The sequence below is a fragment of the Eutrigla gurnardus genome, assembly GCF_963514095.1.
Source record: "Eutrigla gurnardus genome assembly, chromosome: 5".
Classification (NCBI taxonomy): Eukaryota; Metazoa; Chordata; class Actinopteri; order Perciformes; family Triglidae; genus Eutrigla; species Eutrigla gurnardus.
The window spans coordinates 27,395,106-27,416,795 of NC_139919.1; the positions used below are offsets into that span (position 1 = coordinate 27,395,106).

The 21,690-nt window shown below is 46.7% G+C and overlaps 1 protein-coding gene across 6 annotated transcripts in view; it reads left to right on the top strand.

Moving 5' to 3' along the window:
* tenm2a (teneurin transmembrane protein 2a) overlaps positions 1–21,690 on the top strand; it is a 147,998-nt gene that overhangs the window by 69,165 nt on the left and 57,143 nt on the right. For 5 of the 6 annotated variants that reach the window (XM_084009153.1, XM_084009155.1, XM_084009154.1 and 2 more), the window contains exon 2: positions 15,594–15,803. The exons of the other annotated variant lie outside the window; for it this stretch is intronic. In XM_084009153.1, the coding sequence (XP_083865279.1) occupies positions 15,594–15,803 (210 nt within the window). The remainder of the gene's footprint in view (positions 1–15,593; positions 15,804–21,690) is intronic. 6 annotated transcript variants of the gene reach the window in all.

Below are 21,690 nucleotides of genomic sequence, written 5' to 3' on the forward strand. Positions count from 1 at the left end.
GCTCCACCTCCACATGGATTATCAGACTGATATTTTCAGAGCGTTTCCAAGCAACCTCTCGTGGTCCGAGGCTGCGATGAAGAGAGTCCAAGTGGCCGTGGCGTTGTCACATCACATCACATCTGCTTCCTGCTCTTTAAAAAAAGAACCGGGATGTTTCATAAGATTGTTTTTTCATTTTGAAGAAGAGCTCAAACAACTTATTTTGCGATTCACGTGTGAGCACACACATCCATAATCCCACAGCGGCGTTATCGCCGTCTCGTAGGAAGGCTCGGTAGTTTCCCCGACAAAGTTTTGGATGGCTGTGAGGAGTAAACCCAAACACTCGGTAGATTATCCGTGATGGATGCTATCTGTTGAACACGGTAGATTATTCCTCTCCGGATGTCTTGAAGAAGCAGAGCCTCGTCTCTGAGCGGGTGATTGTGGCCGGAGGCGCCCGGCAGCCTGTTCACACCTGTGGTGATGTGTGCGCCGCGTGCACGTCTCTTCGGGACACGCTTCCCTGAGACTGATGTGCCTCGCGTGTAATAAAGAAGCCGTATAATGAGATGCCTAACTTTCCCTCTTTGAATGATATTTTACATTAAAAATGTAAATTAAAAAGTCCCCCCCCACTCACCACACCCCGGACCCCCCTCTCCTCATCACCATGTCCAAAACAATTTTCTGCATGGCTCCCCTGCGGTAGTGGAATAGAGTGTATGTTTGTGTGTGTGTGTGTGTGTGTGTGTGTGTGTGTGTGTGTGCGTGTGTCCGTCCTCGTCTGGACCCTAACTGATTGTGATTGCATTTCCATCGGATTTTCTCCCAGCGAGAAGGAGAGCGGGGCCCAGACGGAGAAATGGGATCAGAGGAGGAAACTCATCTCCGCTTCCCAGACACCGTCCCTTTCCAGAGCGCGTGGTCACGCAGACCAAACGCACACACACACACACACACACACACACACACACACACACACACACACGGACAGTGGGTGAATGGCGTGCTCTATTACTTGGGGTATTAGCATCACTAATGAGGTGTGAGAGAGGGACAGAGATAGAGCAAGTGCAAAGAAGGAGGTGGATCGGAAGAAACGGAGGAACAGGAGAGTAACTATCAATCTCACTGCAGGGTAATCGTTTAGAAAGGTAGAGCCGGAGAGGAATTCACCGGGAGAGAAAAGGAGCGGGAGTTAGTAAAGGAGGAGGGGGGGGGGAGGTGCAGCCAGAAGTGGCGGTTTCCCATCTAAAACCATCTGCACGGGGATCAGGTGTTGAGTGTGTGTGTGTGTGTGTGTGTGTGTGTGTGTGTGTGATATCCATTTGTATTATCAGAAAGGCTTCTTATCGTGTCGGGTAATCAGAAAGATTTTCATTTTAATGGACGCAATCCAGATGAGAGGGATGAGAGGATACCTTACATCGCCAACAATGGCGTTATGTGAAGCTTTCACCCTTCATATTATATATATATATGTGTGTGTGTGTGTGTGTGTGTGTGTGTGTGTGTGTGTGTGTGTGTGTGTGTTTCAGATGAGCTGTGCCCACCTGCTGTACACCTGCTCTGATAATGTAACATTGACCATGTCATTGTTCCAAGTGCTGCCTACGCTGTTATTCCACTTACAATCTGTAACGCACAAGTAATGAAACATCCTACAGCCTGTGTGTGTGTGTGTGTGTGTGTGTGTGTGTGTGCGTGTGTTACCCCAGATAGCATCTATGCTCCAGATAAACCCATTGTTCTTGCCTCTAACATACCATTATCCCGTCGTAGGGGCAAACTGTTCCACAGCTTCCCGACTCTCCCCTCATCCATCTCTTCACTCTTCTGCCTCCATCCATCCACTTTTTTTTTTTTGTCATCTGTTTTTCCTCCTCCCTATCTGGCGCTCCTCTAACTTTTTTTTTGTTCCACCCCCACCTCATTTGTGCAATCACTCTTCTTTTTTCTTTTTTTTTACTTTTTTTTTTTAATTCTTCCCACCCCTTCCTGCTCTTCCTGCCCTCTTTTGTCTGTCATAGCTGGATGCGGTGCCGTGATTGGCTGGTTCAGTCTGGAGCTGGGAGCGCTCTCCCAGATAGATGCCTGCCTATGAAAGACATTTGTTTCCTTTACTGTCACTGCGCAATAATCAGCCACTCTAACGTAATCAACATATTGCCCTTGCGGTAAATACAGCTGAGCAAGTGGGTCCGTGCACATTTGTGTGGGCATGTGTGTGTGTGTGTGTGTAGATGGAGAAAAGTTAGTGTGTGTGTGCGTGTGTACCTGCAGTCGTGTGACTATGGATGGGTGTCTATGCATTTTTTTTTTGGCAGCGCATGCAAATGCGGTTTCTCATGCATGTGTGTGCCATGTGACAGAGAGAGATGATTCTTGGTGAAAAAGCAGTTTGTTAGCGAATTAGAGTTAATTAGCCAACTTTCAGTTCCCAATGCTGTAATTGGGCCCATTTCTCTCTGTTTCCTCCAGCTGGCGCCTCTCATGCACTGCGGAGAAAGGGAAGGGGAGGGAGCGAGGGAGGGAGGGAGGGTGGCGGAGTCAGAGGAGAAAAAGGGGGGTGCACTGGGGTGCATTCCATATCTTAAGGGGTCTGTGGAGTGCTAGAGAACTCACCCCCTGGGGGTAAGAACCACTTGTGCCCGGGGGTTGATACAGCGCCGAGTATTAACCGAGAGATAATGACGAAAGGAATGCTGATGGGGGAATGAAAATGCGAAAGAATGTGGGAGATGAGGGGCGGAGAGGAAGTGGAGAGGGGTGAAGCAGGGGGTGGGGGCAAAGTGACAGAAATGTTGAAGGATGAGGGAGGAGGCGGCGAAATCATAAGCCATTACAAATCGCGGGGAGCGGGGATACACCGAGGGAGCCGGCACGGGGGGGGAGCGTCGGTGTTCAAGAGCTCCAGCTAGTCCAGAAGTTTCTGGGAGCAGAACATTAGCTCCTTTTTTACCGGTTCCCTTTCCTCAATAAACCCAGAAGCGCCATGAAGATAACATTTAAAGAAAACGGCACCACGGGGTCTGGTTGAGGAATAACGTCACATATAAAAAAAAAGAAGAAGAAGAAGAAGGAGCTGAAGAGTGGCAGAATGGGGGAGAGAGAGGCAAGGGAGTAGTGAAGCGAGGAAGAAGTGATGAAAGAGAGGAGCAGGGCCTCTCTGGGTGCTGCAGTGTGATGATCAGTAGAGTCTAATGAAGGTGCAGATGCCCATAGGAGCCCCGCGCTCTCTCCACGGCCACTGGGAATGGCAATTAATGCACAGTGTGCTGAAGGAAGATGCACACACACACACACACACACACACTCAGACAGACAATTTGCATAAAATGTACCATAGCCCCAATTGCCATTGTCTGAGCTTCAAACAATACATGGTGCATTGAGTGCACGTGCCATCAGATTATATAGAGTAACTGGCTAGCAGAGAGCAGCATCATGGCCCATTATTCCACCCCAGCAGCAGACAGAATAGCACGCCGCTCAACTGATTGCCCCTGTTGTGGCGTGTTTCCACCCAGAACACTCAGCAACGCGGCCGCTCATTCTTTCTTTGGGAATCACACAAAAGAAGCTGCTTCTCTCTCCCTGCGCCGCGTTGCCCTATATTTCACATATAAGCCTTCGTGTGTGTGTGTGTGTGCGTGTGCATGAGCGTATCCGCGCAACTGACTCCCACCGCGCCGCCTATTATCTTATTGATATTGTTATTCCGGTCGGCGTATCGACATCAGTGGAGATGCGATACACGGGGTTGGAGTGTGACACGAGAGGCTCAGGTGGATGGGTCCCTGCACTGCGGATTAGCTGTGTTAGCTGCGTGTGTGTGTGTGTGTGTGTGTGTGTGTGTGTGTGTGTGTGTGTGTGTGTACACACTGTGGAGCGACTAGTTTTAGAGCAGGTCACAGAGGGACGGCACAGTTATGTAAAGATGAAAGGATAAACTGCTGAGACAGGAGAGTGGAGAGAAATGGACGGAGTAAGAGATAAGGAAGAGTGTGTCTTTGCACAGGCATCTGTGCGTGAATGAATGTGTGTGTGTGTGTGTGTGTGTGTGTGTGTGTGTGAGTGTGTTTATTTGCTTAGCAAATGCTACAAGCCAAATAAGGCTGGTCCGCCCTCTTCTCAGATAAAAGATAAAAGCATCTCCCACTATACCACCGAGACTGAAGCCGTAATGGCAACACTACACCAAAGCTGACACATGATGTTGAGAGGGGGGGTTTGGGGGGGGGCAGCGTTGCAGAAATGATAGGTGGATGACGTCAACATCCTCTCTGGCATTTACACTGCTGGAGGCGGAAAATCGGGCCTCCTCTTCCCCCCGCCTCGACCCCTCACAGTCGTAGAAAGTGGCAAAAACTTTCCCTTTTTTTCAGCCTGTCCTCTTCTTTATCTTTTGGAAATTACCTCGACCTTTGCATATGTCAGCCGAAATGCTTCTGTTCCCACCACTCATCTGTCAGCGTCGTGCTGTACCGACTCGCTGCCCGTTGAAAATGTTTGTTTTTCCGTCTGCATAAAAGACCACATGAGTGTACCTTCTTCTGCGACGCCTGCCGTCCTTCGTCTGCATGGATTTGAACCCTGAGTTCAAGCTGCTGTATAATTCCTTCGCTGTAAAAAGGAGGGTGACTCCATTTATTTACTTTTACCAAGGACGTGCGGTTTATAAAAAAAACGGGTGTGAAATAAGCCATCTGTGTAACATTTTCTTTAAAAACACTGATGCGATGCTGTGGGTTTAGTGTCAGACAGCAGAGGTGCTATCAGTTGTAGTTAAGGAGGAGGGGTCTTAGTTACCTCTAGGTTAATGATCCTCATTAATATGCGCTAATATACCCCAGGTCATGCAGTAATTAAAAATCTCATTCAACGCTCTCAGCTTAAACTGAGTGACTTGGCTTTGTCCTACAAAGATTAGCATTTATTATTTGTCTCTGCGGCCTGTGCTTCATAGTGAGGGGGGGGGTGAGCCTGATGTGGAACATTTAACTGGGCTGTCTGTCTCCTCCGGTGCCGAGTCAGTCTTTTTGCATCTGCTCGGCTGGGCACGACTGTTTGTGAGCTGAACGGGGGTTTTTGCAGGTCGTGCCTTGGAGAGTTGCATCACGTTTGCGAGAGAGTGTTTGCGCGAAGCGGGCGCACAAACAAGAGCCGGGAAACACACACACGGATGCACGGCTGCATGTGAAGTCCATCATCATGGGGACTTCCTTATTCCTCCGAGTCAGCTGATGTCACCTGATGCAAGCTGTGCTAATTGTGAGGCTGCATGACGAGTGTGTGCTCTTGGTCTTGCAGGGATGGATGGATGGATGATAAATGGATGGATGGATGGATATAAGGATGGATAATAGATGGATGGATGGATGGATATAAGGATGGATAATAGATGGATGGATGGATGGATGGATGGATGGAAGGATGGATGATAGATGGATGGATGGATGATAAATGGATGGATGGATGGATGGATGATAGATAAATAGATGGATGGATGGATGATAGATTGATCATAGATGGATGGATGGATGATAAATGGATGGATGGATGGATGGATGGATGGATGGATAGATGGTGGATGGATAATAGATAAATAGATGGATGGATGGATGATAGATTGATCATAGATGGATGGATGGATGGATGGATAATAGATGGATGGATGATAAATGGATGGGTGGATGATAGCTAGATAGATGGATGGACAGATGATAAATGGATTGATGGATAAAAGATGGATGATAGATTGATAGATGGATGGATCGATGGATGGATTTTTGCGTCTATCACCACACAAACTGCGTCCGACACACACACACACATACACACACACACACATACACACACACACACATACACACACACACACACACTCATCCATCCATGACCAAAGCAGCAGCTACTTCAAAGAGCCCGAGACATGCGTGGTAATCTCCAATTGCTTCTCTCCACTTTGCCTACTCACAAACACAAACAGCCTGGCGGGAGGGAGGGGGAGGGAGGGAGGGAGGGAGGCAGGCTGGGAGATAGTTGGCCAGATTTATGTTACATGCATGAAAGTGCGCTGAGGAAGTTTCCGCCGCACCTTTCACTTCGGTTTGAGCTCGCAATCTGTGAGTAATTAACATTTGATTCACCGAGGCGGCGCCTCGTGATGCAGTCAGCGTTTCGGGGCGCGATGGAGAGCTCAGAAGGTGGCCGAGATCTGAAAACAAACATTTTGTAATATCCAAAAATATTCCTTTGATGAACTAAGCCCACAATTAAACTTTTAACTGGGAAAATAAATTGGGCATCTGTTATGATAAAATTGTAATAATAACCTATTAATGGAAGATAGATGATACATTTGTAAAAGTGAGAGAAGTAATTAAACCAGCTTCTGAAAATAAAACTCATCTTCAACGATCGACTTCTGCCCCGTCTCTTGACTAACTTCTCTTCTTTTTCATTTATTTATCTACTTTTTGTCCCTAAACCATGGAGGGAGGACCCGACACCGGCTCGCTAGATGATTTAAATCGGGACTGTCACACTATCAGAGTTTCTCTCCACGATTAGCATGGCCAAAAGAATTCTCAAGAACTATATTATTGCAATATCCATGTGAATTACACTCAAAATATACCAGCAGGGAGGCGGAGACAGAGAGTCTGTAAGTAAAATTACATAACTGCAAAAGCGTAATTACAGCGGTGCTGGATTATTATTAAATATCATGGTTATTGCCTATTCTATATATAAATATATATATTTAGAAACACCCCTATCCTACTTGGTGCCATACTCTGCCGACTGAGCTTCATTGTAACGAATGAGAGGAAGGAACATTAGACACATAACTGCAAACTCTATATTGGGCCGTATTGAGATGTTACGCCTCTATTACGCAATCGTTGTGGATCATACATAATTAATGAGGCTGGGGGAGCGTTTGGATTAATGTCAGCCATCTTTGGACGGAGTGTGCGCTTTATTCATCTTCCCACGATTACACGCTGACGGCTGAACATTTTCAATGCATTAAACATCAGTGTTTTGCAAAATTTACCACGTGTATTTTTAATTTTTCTCGCTGCCAGTCACTGAAGTCGGAGCGTATTTTTCCATAAATCCGCCGTAATGCACCGATACTTCGTCGTGCATGTTTGGGGGTTTTGTATAAATGTCAGTTTGGGAGACATATTGTCGAAGTTTGAAGTTACAAGCAAAGATTTTGACATTTATGGATCGTGACAAAAACTGCAGGATGTTTTTTAACACAAAGCATAAGGGTTTTATGCAAAAATCTGATTTTTATAGTAGTTCTTGCCAGTTATTCTTGCCTTATGGCTTATTATTTGTCCAATTCCCTTCAAACTCACGAAGCAAGAGGCACACGAGTTTTGACGGCTTCGTGCGGCTGTGTCTCTTTAATGAAGAACGCGTCTCCGAGGCGCCGATTGCGTCCGAACGAGTCGAACCGTTGCGCCTCCAACTTGTTTGCCTTGATAGAAACCGAGAGAGAGAGATGCTCCAAAGCTAGTTAGAAACAATACAATGTGGCTGTGTATTCTGTGTTTTTTCAGCTCATCCTTTTTTTTTTTCCAGCTGTAGCTATAAATAGAGACTGCAGAACATCAAAGAGAGGAGAGCCTTCTCTCGGCAACAGGCCTCAGCACAGACGCTATCAGCTGGCTCTAAATGCACCATGTGTGCGTGTGCATGTGTGCTAATTGTCAAAGGAGACACTACTGGCTCACAAACACACACACACACACGGGTTTGACATAGTTTAAGATCACTGAAATCAAGTTTATTCATGACACTACAATACGGCGTGCTATCTCTGCCGGCACAGGGGCGTAAACGGGCGGATCCGTGCACTGAACACCCCTCCTCACGAGGGCCCCTTCCTCCGCCTTCTCTCTCGCTTTCAAATCTTTGTTTGTTTCTTTTCTCGTCTCTTCTTTGTCTTTCAGATGTTTTTCGGTCCTTTTTTTTTACGGAACTAGATTGTCATAGCAACTGCAGCAATTACCGGTTGGTTCAGTGGAGCCCTGCTATGTTGAATAGGTATCCGTCTCCAGGCGTGCAAGCGCTAAAGTGTGTGTATCCGCACTCGTTGTCAGACGTGGATTTCACCGCTTCCTTGTGTGGTTTGCACATGTTTTTTTTTCACCCGCCTCTCTTTTCTTAATCCCGTATGCATTGGATTCTGGGTGCCGTTCTTTGAGATGTTGGGTGTTTGTGGGTAATGTAGTTTTGTTTTTGAAAATGTCATGAAATGAGCCCTATATCTAAAAATGCACCTGTAAGTGAAAACAAAAGGTGTGCACGAGAACGGGCGGAAATGTACGGCGTCGCGGATAGGTGTCGACGTTTAATTTAAGCTTCCGCTTCTCACTTTTATGTGCTAATTAACGAAGCTGTTTTCCTTCATTAACAGTTTTTTCTTCTCTCCTTGCTTTATATTTCCTTACCTTGATCACTCTCTTCATCTTATACCTAACTTTAAATAATTCACAGATAACTCTATTTATTTGACAAGCGCAGGGTCACAAATACTACACATTAATCACAATGTAAAGCAAGACTTCTATACAGTCAGACTTGTTTTTGCAACCAGAGGAGTCGCCTCCTGCTGGCCATTTAAAAGAATTAAAATTTAAGGCATTTCGCCATTGGCTTCACTTTTCCTCCCTGTGACTGTGTAGCAACACTGACACCTCCTGGCGATCCCCTGCAACTACCACATAACCCTTTCCGACGAATAATACTGCTCCCTCAATTCTAACCTCAAATACACTTCCATCCCATAAACAAGACATAAGAAAACTCTCTTTCCTTGCACACAGGAAATGTGTTTCATAACCAACGTATGAGTTATTGTGCCACGGAAACGTTGAATCTAATTTGCGCTGAAGGACCTCGTCCTCCGAGGAGTCCTCTCCTAATCCGGGTCCACAACGTGTTATCTGTATCTCCCAATTTGTTCTCACGTCACCGAAAATGTCCCGCGAGCGATTCGCCGTCCGATTGGAGGGAAATCTCTGCCCAGCATTTCACCCCGTTGATTTCCGCACCGCAACATATAAAAGCTTTTCTCCAGCCGAGACATGTCTCCTCCAGATGCAATATAAATCTAAGAGGGTCTTTCTGAAGCTGTAGGTTGTTTTTGTGCGTCTTCTCTTAAGTGCCAAGACCAACTTCCATCTCCAGTCATCAAAGAGCTTGACCATATTTCACTCTCAGCTTGTCTCTCGAGTGGGAAAATATGGAAGCAGCCTCTGCTGGTATCATAAAATCTACATCTAACTGTGTGAAACACTTGAATTTAATGTGAAAAATTGCTTTTCGCCTGACCCTTAAATTTATTAAGAGATAGTTTGTCATTGTGCAGTCGCTGTCACTGTATTTTATAATTTAAATAACAAATTTGGAAATAATTGGGTGGCAGTGTTTTTTTTGTGTGTGTTTTTTAAAGCTCCGGCATGTATTCTGTGGCAAGAAATGACTTCAATTTGTATGCTTCTTGTTACTCCATTATTACATTTTATACCTCTTACATGTTATTATTTTCATGCTGATTTAAATGTTATTGTGTTTCCCTGCACTTTATTTAAAGTGACGGGGTTTTTTTCCCCCCCTCTTCCTCCTGCCGTCAAATTGATTCCCAAATCGGCATTGGGCAGCTTGTTGAACACAGCACATATTTTTGGACATCACTCACACGGACGTGGACGGATGCTTTTTGCAGTTCTGCTCCTCCGAGCCGACACGGAGCGTGTTAAAGGTGGAGGAAGGCGGGTTTCTCCCGCTCTGCACCTGAGGTTAAGGGTCTGTCCGTGTTTGTGTGTTGTGTACATTTGTGAGAGCGTGTGTGTGTGTGTGTGTGTGTGTGTGGGCGGAGGAGGAGGCCATTTATTTTGATTGTTTTCAATGAGGGTCCGATGCGTAGAATCCATAACAATACCATCAATCCACCGCAGCAGCAACAACATGGATGTAATTTATATGGTAATGCGGGCTCCACGGTTGCCCCAAGTTACACAGTGGACATCTCTGACAATGGACAGCACGAGTGTGCCGCAGCATCCTAATGCTATGTATATCCACGCACACACACACACTCATATTTCCAGGCAACAGGGGGGAATATTTCAATTAGCAGATGCAGATTTGGCTGTTTTTGTTGCCTTTGGGTCAAAAAGGTCAAGTGCAAGCATGTGTTTGCACTCAAGATAAATATATATATTATTTTTTTTAAATAGAGTGAGGTCAAACCTTGTGTAGCAGATGTTGGAAGGTCTGCAGGTTTCTTTCTCTCATTGTGGTTTTGTTGTGGACCATCAAAGGCGTCCATCGTGAGAACTTACTGGATTCTGAATGACCTCACAGTCACAGTGGCGTCTTCCGTCGAGGTGGCGTTTAGTCGGCTGTCGATGAAAAGGAACATGGCGAAGGTCTTCTGAGGAGTTCTGCCTTCGCCTTTTCATCCTTTCTTCTCTCTTTGTACTTTTTCTTTTCCTTCATCCTTTCAAATATTTCTATGTGAGTTTTTTGTGTGCATATCTTATGTGTGCACGGCTGTAATATTGTATGACTTCATTTAAAGAAAAGCATGGGGGGATTTCTTTTTGGGATTTTGGCCAAATATTGGGTTCATTATGACCCAAATCATGTCTGTAGTGTGAATACTTTTTTGCACTGGTAGAGCTGTGGGCTGGTGTAAACTGCGGTGGTCTTCCTGCATCATAAAGCCCAACTGGGAAACCAGAACACTTAGGTGAAAATCTGTAAGTACTTGAAATGATGAGCCTGACTCATAACCCCGGAAGGAATAGAAGAACTGCAATCGAGAAACGCTGCGATGCAGAACAAAATAATGTGACGCTGTCAGTGTGTGTGGCACCTATTTCCCCAGCCGGGAGGCCTCTTCAGTGTGTGTGTGTGTGTGTGTGTGTGTGTGTGTGTGTGTGTGTGTGTGTGTGTGTGTGTGTGTGTGTGTGTGTGTGTGTGGAGGATCTGTCTGTTTGGGAAGAGAGCCCCCCCCCCCCCCATGGACGTGGGATGATGGAGTGATGCAGGCGTGATGAAAGAGCGCGAGCTTTAGGCCAGAGAAGAACCCAGACGCTCCGTTACACATCAAAGAGAGAGCCAGTGATACAATCGTCTCTTTAGGCTGCGAAAGCCCAACTTTACTAATTAAAACACGTCTGTTGAATCATCCTCTCATCTCTGCCTTCCCCTCTTACCCGTGTTATCGCTCAATTTCTGCACTGGGCCCTCATTTAGGAAAGGAAAGAGATGGAGGAAGAGGAGGGGGGGGGGGAGTCTTTTTGGGAGAACGCATTCGAGGTACGACACCGTTCCTGGATCAGCTGCGACATCCATTTGTTGCTCTGCTCTCTCTCAACAACAGGTGTGCGTCTCGCCACAGTCGTGTTGAATGGGTGATATCCGAATGAGGGGAAAGAGGAGGTAATGATTTGACAAAAAAAAAAAAAGTGGGGAAGGGAGGAGGAGGGGGGGCAGGAAGAGAGACGAGATGGAGGAGACAAACTGCACTGTATAGATAAATAGAGAAAGGGCCCATTGTGTCAGCAGCTGTCATCACTAAATAGCCCTCAGATCACTGTCAGACACTATCACACACACACTCACACACACACACACACATGCACACACACACACACTGACTGACAGCTCCCCCTCAGTCCAACATCTGTGCTGACAGCAGCCATGGTAATGAGTCTCTGCATGTGCCAGCATGGGTGTGTCGTTTCTTTTTCCTGCCTCTTCCACCGCGCACCGCTCATTCAATCATTCCACGTCTCCCTTATCCTGATGCCCCCCCCCCACCCACACCCACCCACCCACCCATCACCACCCTTCTATTCATTATGTTCCTTCATAGAAGAGCGTGCTGATTCACTCGGGAGCCACATGAGTAGCGACTAAATGAGAACAACATCGACTGTAAAGTTATGCGGGGAGTTTGTCGGTGCTTTCCAGGTGTGCTGTATTTTTTTTTTTCACGTAGAGGTGCGGAGGAAGCGAGGGATGAAAGGAAGGGAGAGATGAAGAAATGATGAATGGCTCTCGTTAGAGGGGTAATTTGTCTCTCCTTGTCTGACTGGGCTCCAGCTGTCGCTCCATCCCTCGCTCCTCCTCGGCCTACCGCTCCTCACCTCAGCCAGATGGGCGGACGGATGGACGGAGCGAGGCGGCTCGGGAGGGAGGGAGGGAGGGAGGGACGAGGAGGACGAGAGAAGTCATTGAACAGTCGACCAGAGGATTTACGCCGCCGCTCCGTAAAGAAAACACCATCCAGACGATCCAACACACCAACTAATGACAATTTCTCTTTTACATTGTCATGAAATCATCAAGAGACTCCGCTAATGGCTTTAATACAGTGCCACAGTTTTTAGATGCCTATTCCCCCCACACCTCCCCCCCACGATACACTTCTTTTTCACACTAATCAACACTTGGGCGAGGGCCGTAGATCGGGGAGGGTGAGAGACGGGCGCGGGGAGACGGATGGAGAGACGTATACAGATGGCCGGGGAGGCGGCTGAAGGATGGCGAGGAATAAATCGTCCAGAGGAACCACGTGAGCTCATTGCTGCTAAGTCTTTGTTCTAATAACACAAAGCAATTTCCACTGACCTTTCTGGGAATGTAGCGGGCAGAAATGACTGAGTTAAGGATGCCCCACAGCATAATTGCTAAGGAGATTAAAGTTCCCTTAATTGCTTTTGGCCAACTAGTGCAATTTTTTCCCTTTTTTGTAATTAAAGTGATTTTAAATATTAATAACCGACACTGGCGTAACCTTATGTGCACGGACTCTCACACACACACACACACACACACACACACTGTAGTTGTGTACAGTGAAAACATGCAGCAGCAATAAAACAATCCTGAAGCCGTGCGGACATTCGTCATCCCCTCTTGTCACCGAGTTGCCTCGTTATAGGTTTTGTGAAATATGCAAATAGCTGTATCCTCACTCGCCATCAATTGAAGTGATTGATTGATTCTTCTAAGATCAATCGCCCCCCCTCCCCCCATGTGTCTATGTCTTATTCCCTCTTCAACTCTTCATTACTTCTGCTGCTGTCCTCCATCTTCCACCTCTCTGTCCCGTCTTATTACCTCCCCCTCTCCTAATTACCCTCCTCTATTGCTTTCTCCCCCTTTTTTTTTCCTTTTTTTTTATTACCAATAACTTTTTGTCGGCTCCTCCGCTCCCTCCATTCATTTCTCTTCCCTTTTCACTTCCCCATTCCCCTGGTTACCCCCGTGACCTCGTTGTCTCTCCGCCTCTCCATCCGTCTCCCTCCTCCTCCCCTCCTTTTCCCCCTCCTGTCGGCCACAGTGTTTGCTTTGCCATTGTTTATCCATTTTTCTCTGTTTGCGCTGATGAGATTGACTGGACACACACACACACACACACACACACACACATACCTAAACAGAAGACGGGGGCCGGCGTCTCTCTGGGGTGTAGTTACCGTGGGGCTGTGGATCGATGCTAGCTCCGGTTTCCGTGACGCAGGGCTGTAAGCGGGAGCAGCTTGGACAGCAGGACAGAGACATCACTCTGCCTCCATTTTTATCAAATACATCTCTATGAAGCCGCGATGGCACCCGGACTCTGTAACGCGTATCTGCCATGATTAATGTGCCTCATTTTGAGGCAGCGTACATGGGCAAGCTATCCAACGACGACGTCCAACCACTTTGTTTCTTAAATGACGTCCGCATTAATACTGCCTCCACCCTCCCATCCTCTCCCCCATCCTCTCCCCTCCATCGCCCAGGTTAGGTTTCCCTGATGCAAGCATTATTGCACCGTCGCCTTAAAAAAAGCTCCCCATCTATCACGGCCTTTACACATTTTGATTTCTATCAATACTCCGTGATGGGAAGGTGAATGCTGTCAAATTACAATCACACCACATCTGTATTCTGAAGAACCCTCAATACGGGAAGGAGAGGAAGGAGAGGGGGAAAAAGAAATAGTACGATGATGAATGTTCGGCCATCTCGTCTTTTACTCTTCAAGGACTCGGCTTCTCCTTCTACCTCTTCCTCTGTTCCTGCCGTTGTTTGTTCTGTAGAAAGAGGAGAGAAAAACGAGAGGCGTGAAGAAGGAAGAAGTGACTTCCTGAAAGACTTACCTCGCCTTGTAACTTCTCCATTTTCCCAGTGAATCTTTCAGTACAAAGAAAGAATGGATGAAGTTTGTAGCCTGTTTTTTCGCTCCCCCCCTCCCCCCTTTTAAATAACTCCCAAAGGTGAAGGTAAAGTCACTCACAAAAGGAGCTTTATTTGTAAAGATGTGGGAAAGACGCCCCGGGCTTTTCATTTTGAACGTGAAATAAGAAAATAAGTGATTATCAGCGTGTCAAACTGTCTTTGGTTGACGATCTAATTAGTGGTGGTAATAACTCGAGTCCTTCGGTGGATTGGCTGGACCCGGTGGCCTCATTCTTACCATATTGTTGATTGATTGAGCTGCAAATATGGCAGACATAATTATTCTATATTTTGAGCCGTCTCCAAATAGAATTTATTAGATTTGTCTTTGTCCTTGATTTGCCAAGCCTTTGGAGAGTAGAGTGAATTCTCTCCATCCCTCTCTTCCCTCTCTGGTGGATGGGACAGCCTGATTGTGTCCACGCGTCCCAGGGCTCCCACTATTTAAAGACTTGGCTGTTAACTTTTCTTTTTGTCTCCCCACCGTGCAGAGGACACGACGGATGTAGGCCCGCTGGAAATCTGTTGCTAACGCACGTCCAGGTCTGGCTTTGTTACAATTTAGAAGTTGAATTCGTGAGCTGATAGGGAATCAGGAGTTCCAGATGTGTTTGACCTTTTGGTGGCTAATATTAGCAAGGGCGGCTGTGAATTTAGAATTCAGTGTCATTTCATACTTACTTGTACTCGAAGGGTGTATGGATGTAACTGAAACTGTTGCTTCAGTTCAAGTTGTTTGCATGGAAACGGAGTTCAACCGAAGTTAAAATGACATCGGAGGCCTTTAAACATCTCTCTTACTTATTAATGTGTGTTTGTGTCCAAGCTGCTTTACATTGATATGACCGGGCCTGTTCCAAGGAGTTTACCTGTTAACTGGATAAATACATTTGCAACCTGCAGCAGGTGATATTGAAGATAAAATTCTAATGCAAATAGTTCTATTTTTTTATTTTTGTGGCATCAGTCTGAGATTTTCTGCAAAGCCACATTGGGTTTTTTTGTTTTTAAAAAAAAACAATGTCCTACAAAATACAATGTCAACAGCTTTCACGAGAAAATAGCTCCCAATGAAAACTGTCGCCATTGTTTTTCAATCCCCTTTATTCACCTCCATTGTGTTGGAAAGAGGCAGAAATCTTAAAAGCGATAACATAAAATCTGCAAAGCCGTGAGGAAATATGATTTTTGTGTGATTTGGGTGGAGTGGAACAGTATTTGTTGGTAAACCGTCCTCAGAACGACCCCGTGTCACTGTCAGTCATTGCCATCTGTTTTGTCTAACGCCGCCCCCTCCCTCCTTCTCCCCCCTTCTTTCTCTCCCCCCCATCTTTCAGGTCGCCCACTCCCTCCAACCTCCTCCTCCTCCCTGCTCCCTCCGTCCCTCCCGTCCTCCTCGTCCGCCCCCCACCACCCCTCCCCCGGCCCGTCCCCACCGATCAGGGAGTGCCAGGTGCCCCTGCTGGAGAAAAACTCCACCCACTCTCACCTGGAGCCCCACCCGGACCATGACTCATACTTGCTCCGGGGCCAGCCCTCCTCCACGGGTAAGAGAGCTCACCCTTCACCCACCCTTTTTCTCCTTTCATTCTTTTTTTTATTTCAGGCATCAACATGTCATCCATCACCTGGGTTTCGCTGCATTACCTCATCATCCGTCCATTTCCTGATCTGATTTAGTCCGTTGCCCGGTAAAATGCCGAGCCATCCTTTCGCCTTAATTCAATGTCACATCTTGTTCTTTTAGCCATTTGGTTTCTGCTTCTTTTTTCTTTTGCATTCCTCTGAAGTCAGCATCCTCGGTGCCGGGCTGGGAATCCAAACCGAGGCACGTTTGTTGTTCACGTTCATAAAATATGCAGTGGGAGATTTAAGACGGATATTGATTGGAATCACGGTTCGATTATGAACGCCACGGCTTTATTAGAGGAGAAATAAAAATCCATGCACGGCTGAATTTAAAATCGATGTATATGTTTTGAGCAGTAAGCGATAACACGGCGTACTTTGACGACTGCCTGTCAACGAGCGACGTAAATGAATTAACTTTTAACATTCCCGTCAGCTCTTGAAGAGGCATAATGAAGACGTTACAACGGGAAGCACTCTGTGTTCCCACGCTCGACTTCTCCTGCGACTCGCTCAACGGAAAAAGCACATTGGGAGCCGACGGCCGGTAATCTCTTAATGGATTACATTTTAAATATAACCCTCGCACCTTTTGTCAACTACTGCCAGGGAAAAACAATGATGCAAGTGAAAGCAACCCCTCCCCTTTGCAATCCTCCGCCGAGTGAGATTGGTGTTGCCGGTGAGAGTTGGTGTTTGTGCTTCTATTTTTCCATTGTGACATTAATAATCCGCACAGAGAGTGAAAGGTAAGGGGATGATGAATTTTAAGTGCCGGCAGGAGGATCAGCGCAGCGAAAAAGACAAACTAGTTAGTTTTCCCCGACTGTAAGCTTTCTCTTTCATCATTGGACGCTCTCTCGTCGGCTGTTACGGGGCCCTGTGTGCTTATATCAGCACCTCACACACACACACACACACACACACACACACACACACACACACACACACACAGTGATGAGTTCGTTCATCAGCATACACATTTATTCTCAACAATTAGCCAGCGTGGGCCAACTGAGTCTGCCTCTGTCCCTCTCTTCTCCCTGTTCCTCCATTCCTGCATCTGCACTTGTAATCAGTAGATATATTTAGCAGAGGCCTGATGGGAGGGAAAGGAGATGGGGGGGATTGTAGGGGGGGGGGCAGAGAAGTCCTAATGTGATTTTTGGTGGAATACAATCTATTGTTAATGGCGTTAGGCTCTCCTTTGATCCAGTATAAATCTTCATTAGGGAAGGCCCGGGTCCCAGGTTCAAGAGCAACGTGATTAGGAGGCTTTTAAAATGACGTTACATCAGCCTTCTAATTGGTTTACTGTTTGCTGGGGCAACATCAATCATTAGCCCAGTAACCGCACAGCAAATAAATTCACTCTGCCACTGACACCCTAATGGCAGACGCTGGCAAAGAGGGAGAGCGAGGCTCGCAGGCACACTCTCTCTCTCTCTCTCTCTCCTTCTTGTTCACAGACACCCTCACTTTCTGCTCTGGTGTTTTCTTTTGAGTCTCTGCTGAGCGTGTGCACACAGAGACAAAGACAGACGGAAAGATAGAAAGAAAGACGGGGAAGAAGAAGAAGAAGGAGAAAGAAACAGACAGAGAGGCAGGAGAAAGAGGCGCAAAGAGGCAAATGGGAGCAGAGACAGTGAAAGCCAAACTTTGACTTTTGAAGTTGTTTAATGAGACATCTTGCATGAAAAAAAGAGAGAGAAAAAACATCTAAGGGCACTAGTAAAAATAGATGGAGAAAGCAACTGAAAGGGAGACAGAAACCAAGAGACACGAGGAGTCAGGGAGGGGAATGTGGATAAAAAGGGGGTTCTGTAAGCTGATGAGAGCTAAGAGGGTGAAAAAAGAGATATTTGGACGGACGGAGAACAACACTGAGCTGATGAAATTGCAAATTGCCACGTTTTTTTGGGGTTTTTTTCCCCCCCTCCCAGCCAGGACTGCTGATCTAATGGGTGCAGAGAGAGTCCTTGGCTTTTGGGCGTCCATTAAAATCGACCTAAATGAGTTTAGAGTGGCGGTCTGGCACTGCATAAACACACCCTGGCATGTTAGGAAGTCACAGGGACGCCCGCGAGGAAATAAAACACCTATAACCGCCGACTGTTTATGCACGGGGCTCGTGCGAGCGGCCGCCGCGTGTGCTCTGTGCCGTCCTGTCGAGAGCGGACGCTGGGCAGGAAATGAGCCTTACCAAGCCAGGCAGAAACTGACCACGGCGGAGATAATCCTTCAGGAAGCTGCATGCTGTTTGTGTGTGTGTGTGTGCAAAGTAGTCCACCATTACCTAAGCTAACAGGTGGACAGACATGACTTGTGTTTCTGGCGAAGCGTGACAGGTGAGCCGGGGAAACGGAACGGCGCTGCCGAGGATTGGCTGGGAATCGGGGTCCGCCAAGTGTTTACGTGGGAATAGTGTCTGGCTCGGAGCACCTGTCTGGGAACGCTCTCCCCCGGAACGCCGGGAGAGCCGAGACGGCCAAGCGGAGCGTGGCAGATCGCTCCTGGAAAGAGCTAGCGTTAGCGCTGTCTCTGGCCATTCATTATGCATGGGGAACGCTATGCTATTTTTAGCGCATGCACCGAGGCCTCTTCTAAAGTGGCTGGCTATCCGCTACACCCGGGAAGCCACCTCAAGTCACTGCCGAGGCCATGAATGTTTAATGGCTTTGTTGAAACACATCTACAGAAACAAAAAGAGATGCCAGGCCTTCTTCCTGCACTAATGTTAATCTTCCTAATAGTGCTTATGTAAGGGTGACATTTGCGTAACTGTGTGTGTGTGTGTGTGTGTGTGTGTGTGTGTGTGTGTGTGTGTGTGTGTGTGTGTGTGTGTGTGTGTGGTTCTATGCATCTGTGTGGGTGAAATGCACACGTCCATTTCTGCTCATAGACACTGTTTGTTTTTGGCTGAATCTGATGACTCTTCTCTAGCGGATTATTGCCTCCTAATTAGACAGAGATGACTAGCCAAGGCAGAGGCGGTGTGTGTGTGTGTGTGTGTGTGTGTGTGTGTGTGTGTGTGTGTGTGTGTGTGTGTGTGTATAAATGTATGTCTTTAACTTTACCTCTTTGTGTGTTTTCTCCTGCCTGTGTACGTTTGTGTGTACGCCAGTGTATAATATGCAAATGAGCCCCCCCTCCTCCTCCTTTTGTCAGCGTGCGAGCGTTTGTGTGCGTGCCCGTTAGCTTCACCTCGAGCTCTCCTTCCATTGTGCTCAGCCTCTCTGAGCTCTGAGAAGAATGACAAATGAGGAGCATGTGACATTCTGAGGCAGAGGACGTATGAAGCGCCGGCACATGGGGAAAACAGGGAGCATCGCAATGTTGCTCGGAGAGAATGGGGAGGAGAGGGGAGGAGCAAATAAACAAATAAAAACATTTTTTAAGGAGGATAGACGTGGAGATATGGGGTGTGAAATAAAGAGATGGAGAGAGAGAGAGGGAGGGGAAGGACAGAGAGGGGAGCTGAGCCCTGCAATGATCCCTTTTTAACTGCTGAATGGGCATTTCTAACCCTGCACACACACACACACACACACACACACACACACACAGATTCACATCCTGCCCTGCGACTTTTTTCTCTCTTAACCGCAGAAAATGTCAATAAACAGTTTGCCCATCCAGGCCTGCAAAACAAACTGCTTTGGTTGGTTCCTGTTGCCAGCTGGCCACACACACACACACACACACACACACTTTGTGAGATTAATATGGTGTGGCGAGCCCGTGTTTCTCACTGGTGTGTGTGTGTGTGTGTGCTTTACAGCTGAGGCAGGTTAGCAGACAGGCTAATGCTCCTCCACTGAATGAGGCTCCTTTTGAAAAGGCGAGCATAATGAACTTCCAGGGATTAGTCCGAGCCGAGCCCACCAGCTTACAGTCATAGTCCCCGTCTCTCCTCCTCCCCCCCCCCCCCTCCCCCACCACCTCCCCCTCCAGTCGCAGAGGGCCGTGGACAGAAGAAAGTGGGTCAGCCTTCAACAGCAGTCAGAGCGCCGCTCTGAGCTTCTCCACAGAGGAGTGGCCGTGGAAAACAAAACGCTGTGGAGAAAACCTTTTTCTCCCCGCTATCGCTGTTTACTCACAGTGGCGAGTGAAAGAGAGAGGAAGGAAAGATAAAATGGAATAAAATGTGATCTGCTTGGCTGCCCTCTAATTGCTCCATTTCCTCGCCGCATGTTTTGTCTTTTATCAGACGGGGTTCCTGGTAAAAACGGTTGTTCCCATTAGCCTACCTGCAGGTTGTACTCCAGCAAACCAGACACTCCATCTGACTAAGTCTGCTATCTTAATTTATTGGGCCCATTTACCTTCCAGCCCCACTTGTTACCGCGCTGCTTCTGTTCCGGTGGCTGGTCAGATTTCTGTTTCTGTGGCCAAAATAATGTGTGGTTTTTCTGCTGGAGTTCTCTGGGTTGCTATTAAAGAGAAACAGCCTTGTACCCCGGCCTCGCTACACAGGCAGACCCCACTCCTCAATGGGCTTGTATTTTCTCTGGCAAGCTCCAAAGATTCTTTTTTTTCTTCTTTTTTTTTTATGGATTTGAAGTCTACATGAAAAAGAATGTCTTTGACATTGCTCTCCCGCGCGGTAGCAGAAAAAAGAAAGCAATTTGTGTCTGATCATAAATATTTTGCAGCATACTAAAGGCTGTGTGACTTTTGGAAGAATAAAAGTGATTTTGTGGTTTTTTGTTGTTTGTGCAATAACAATAAACATTAGAAATGAGTCATTTAAGTACTTTTTTTCTTCCCCCCCCTCCTGCAAATATTGATTCAATGCAGAATAAAAGAAACAATCACGTTCTATCATGTTACAATTCACGTCGGTTAACCTGACAGTGTAGACGGTCCTGGCAGCCCCTAGAAAGAGAGTAGATGTATAGAATTACATTTACATTCTCTCCAGACATTATCCGGAGTCATGGAATGGACTTTTGCAGCTCTAGATAATGTCATTTCTGTTACAGAATGTAGAAGATGCGAGTCTCTCCAACAGCACAGGATATGAGTCAGTCTCTGTGTAACAAAGTAGTGTCTGGACTGTTGAACAGGACTAGTGGTGGAGGGTGCACACACACACACACACACACACACACACTCATAGGTTCATAGAAAACCAAGGCAAAAAAAACACATATTCCTCTTCCATACAAGGTGTATATATATTATTCATCTGAATTTGAATGAAAAAACTGTTCAATATTTATGGCAGGAAAGTGAACAAAAGGCGAAACGTGTGCACTTTTTTTTTTTCCGTACGCAGATTTAAACATGGGAGACAGCGGAGTAGTGTGTGAGCACGGGAGTGCCTACTTTTTATTTTTGGACTGTGAGTCCATGCCTGCATGCATGCTCACAACTCCCTGTTTACAGCCCTGTGTTTTGTGCATTTGTGCTACGCTTAGATAAAAGAATTTATGCAGATAGGGTGTAGTAGGAGCTTTTTCACATTTAAAGGGCCGTCTCAGGGAGGGGGAAGTCAAGTCAAATTTATTTATAAAGTGCTTTTAACAAACAAGATTTATCTCAAAGTGCTTTACGTCTCTGCAAAGGACACAAACAAAATGCAAATCAAAGCAAGATGAAAGAGAGGGAAAACAATCCTGGAGCAGGAACGAGGCTGTTCAGGGAGGAGGAGGAGGAGGAGGAGAGTTGGAGGAATAAAACCCAGCGTGCTTAAATATCGCTTTACACGCTGCATATATGATGCAGGAGTTCTGCAGGTTTGCAGCTGCATGTATGTTTTGCATATGCGAGCGCGTCGGCTTCGCCCCGAGAGCATCTTCG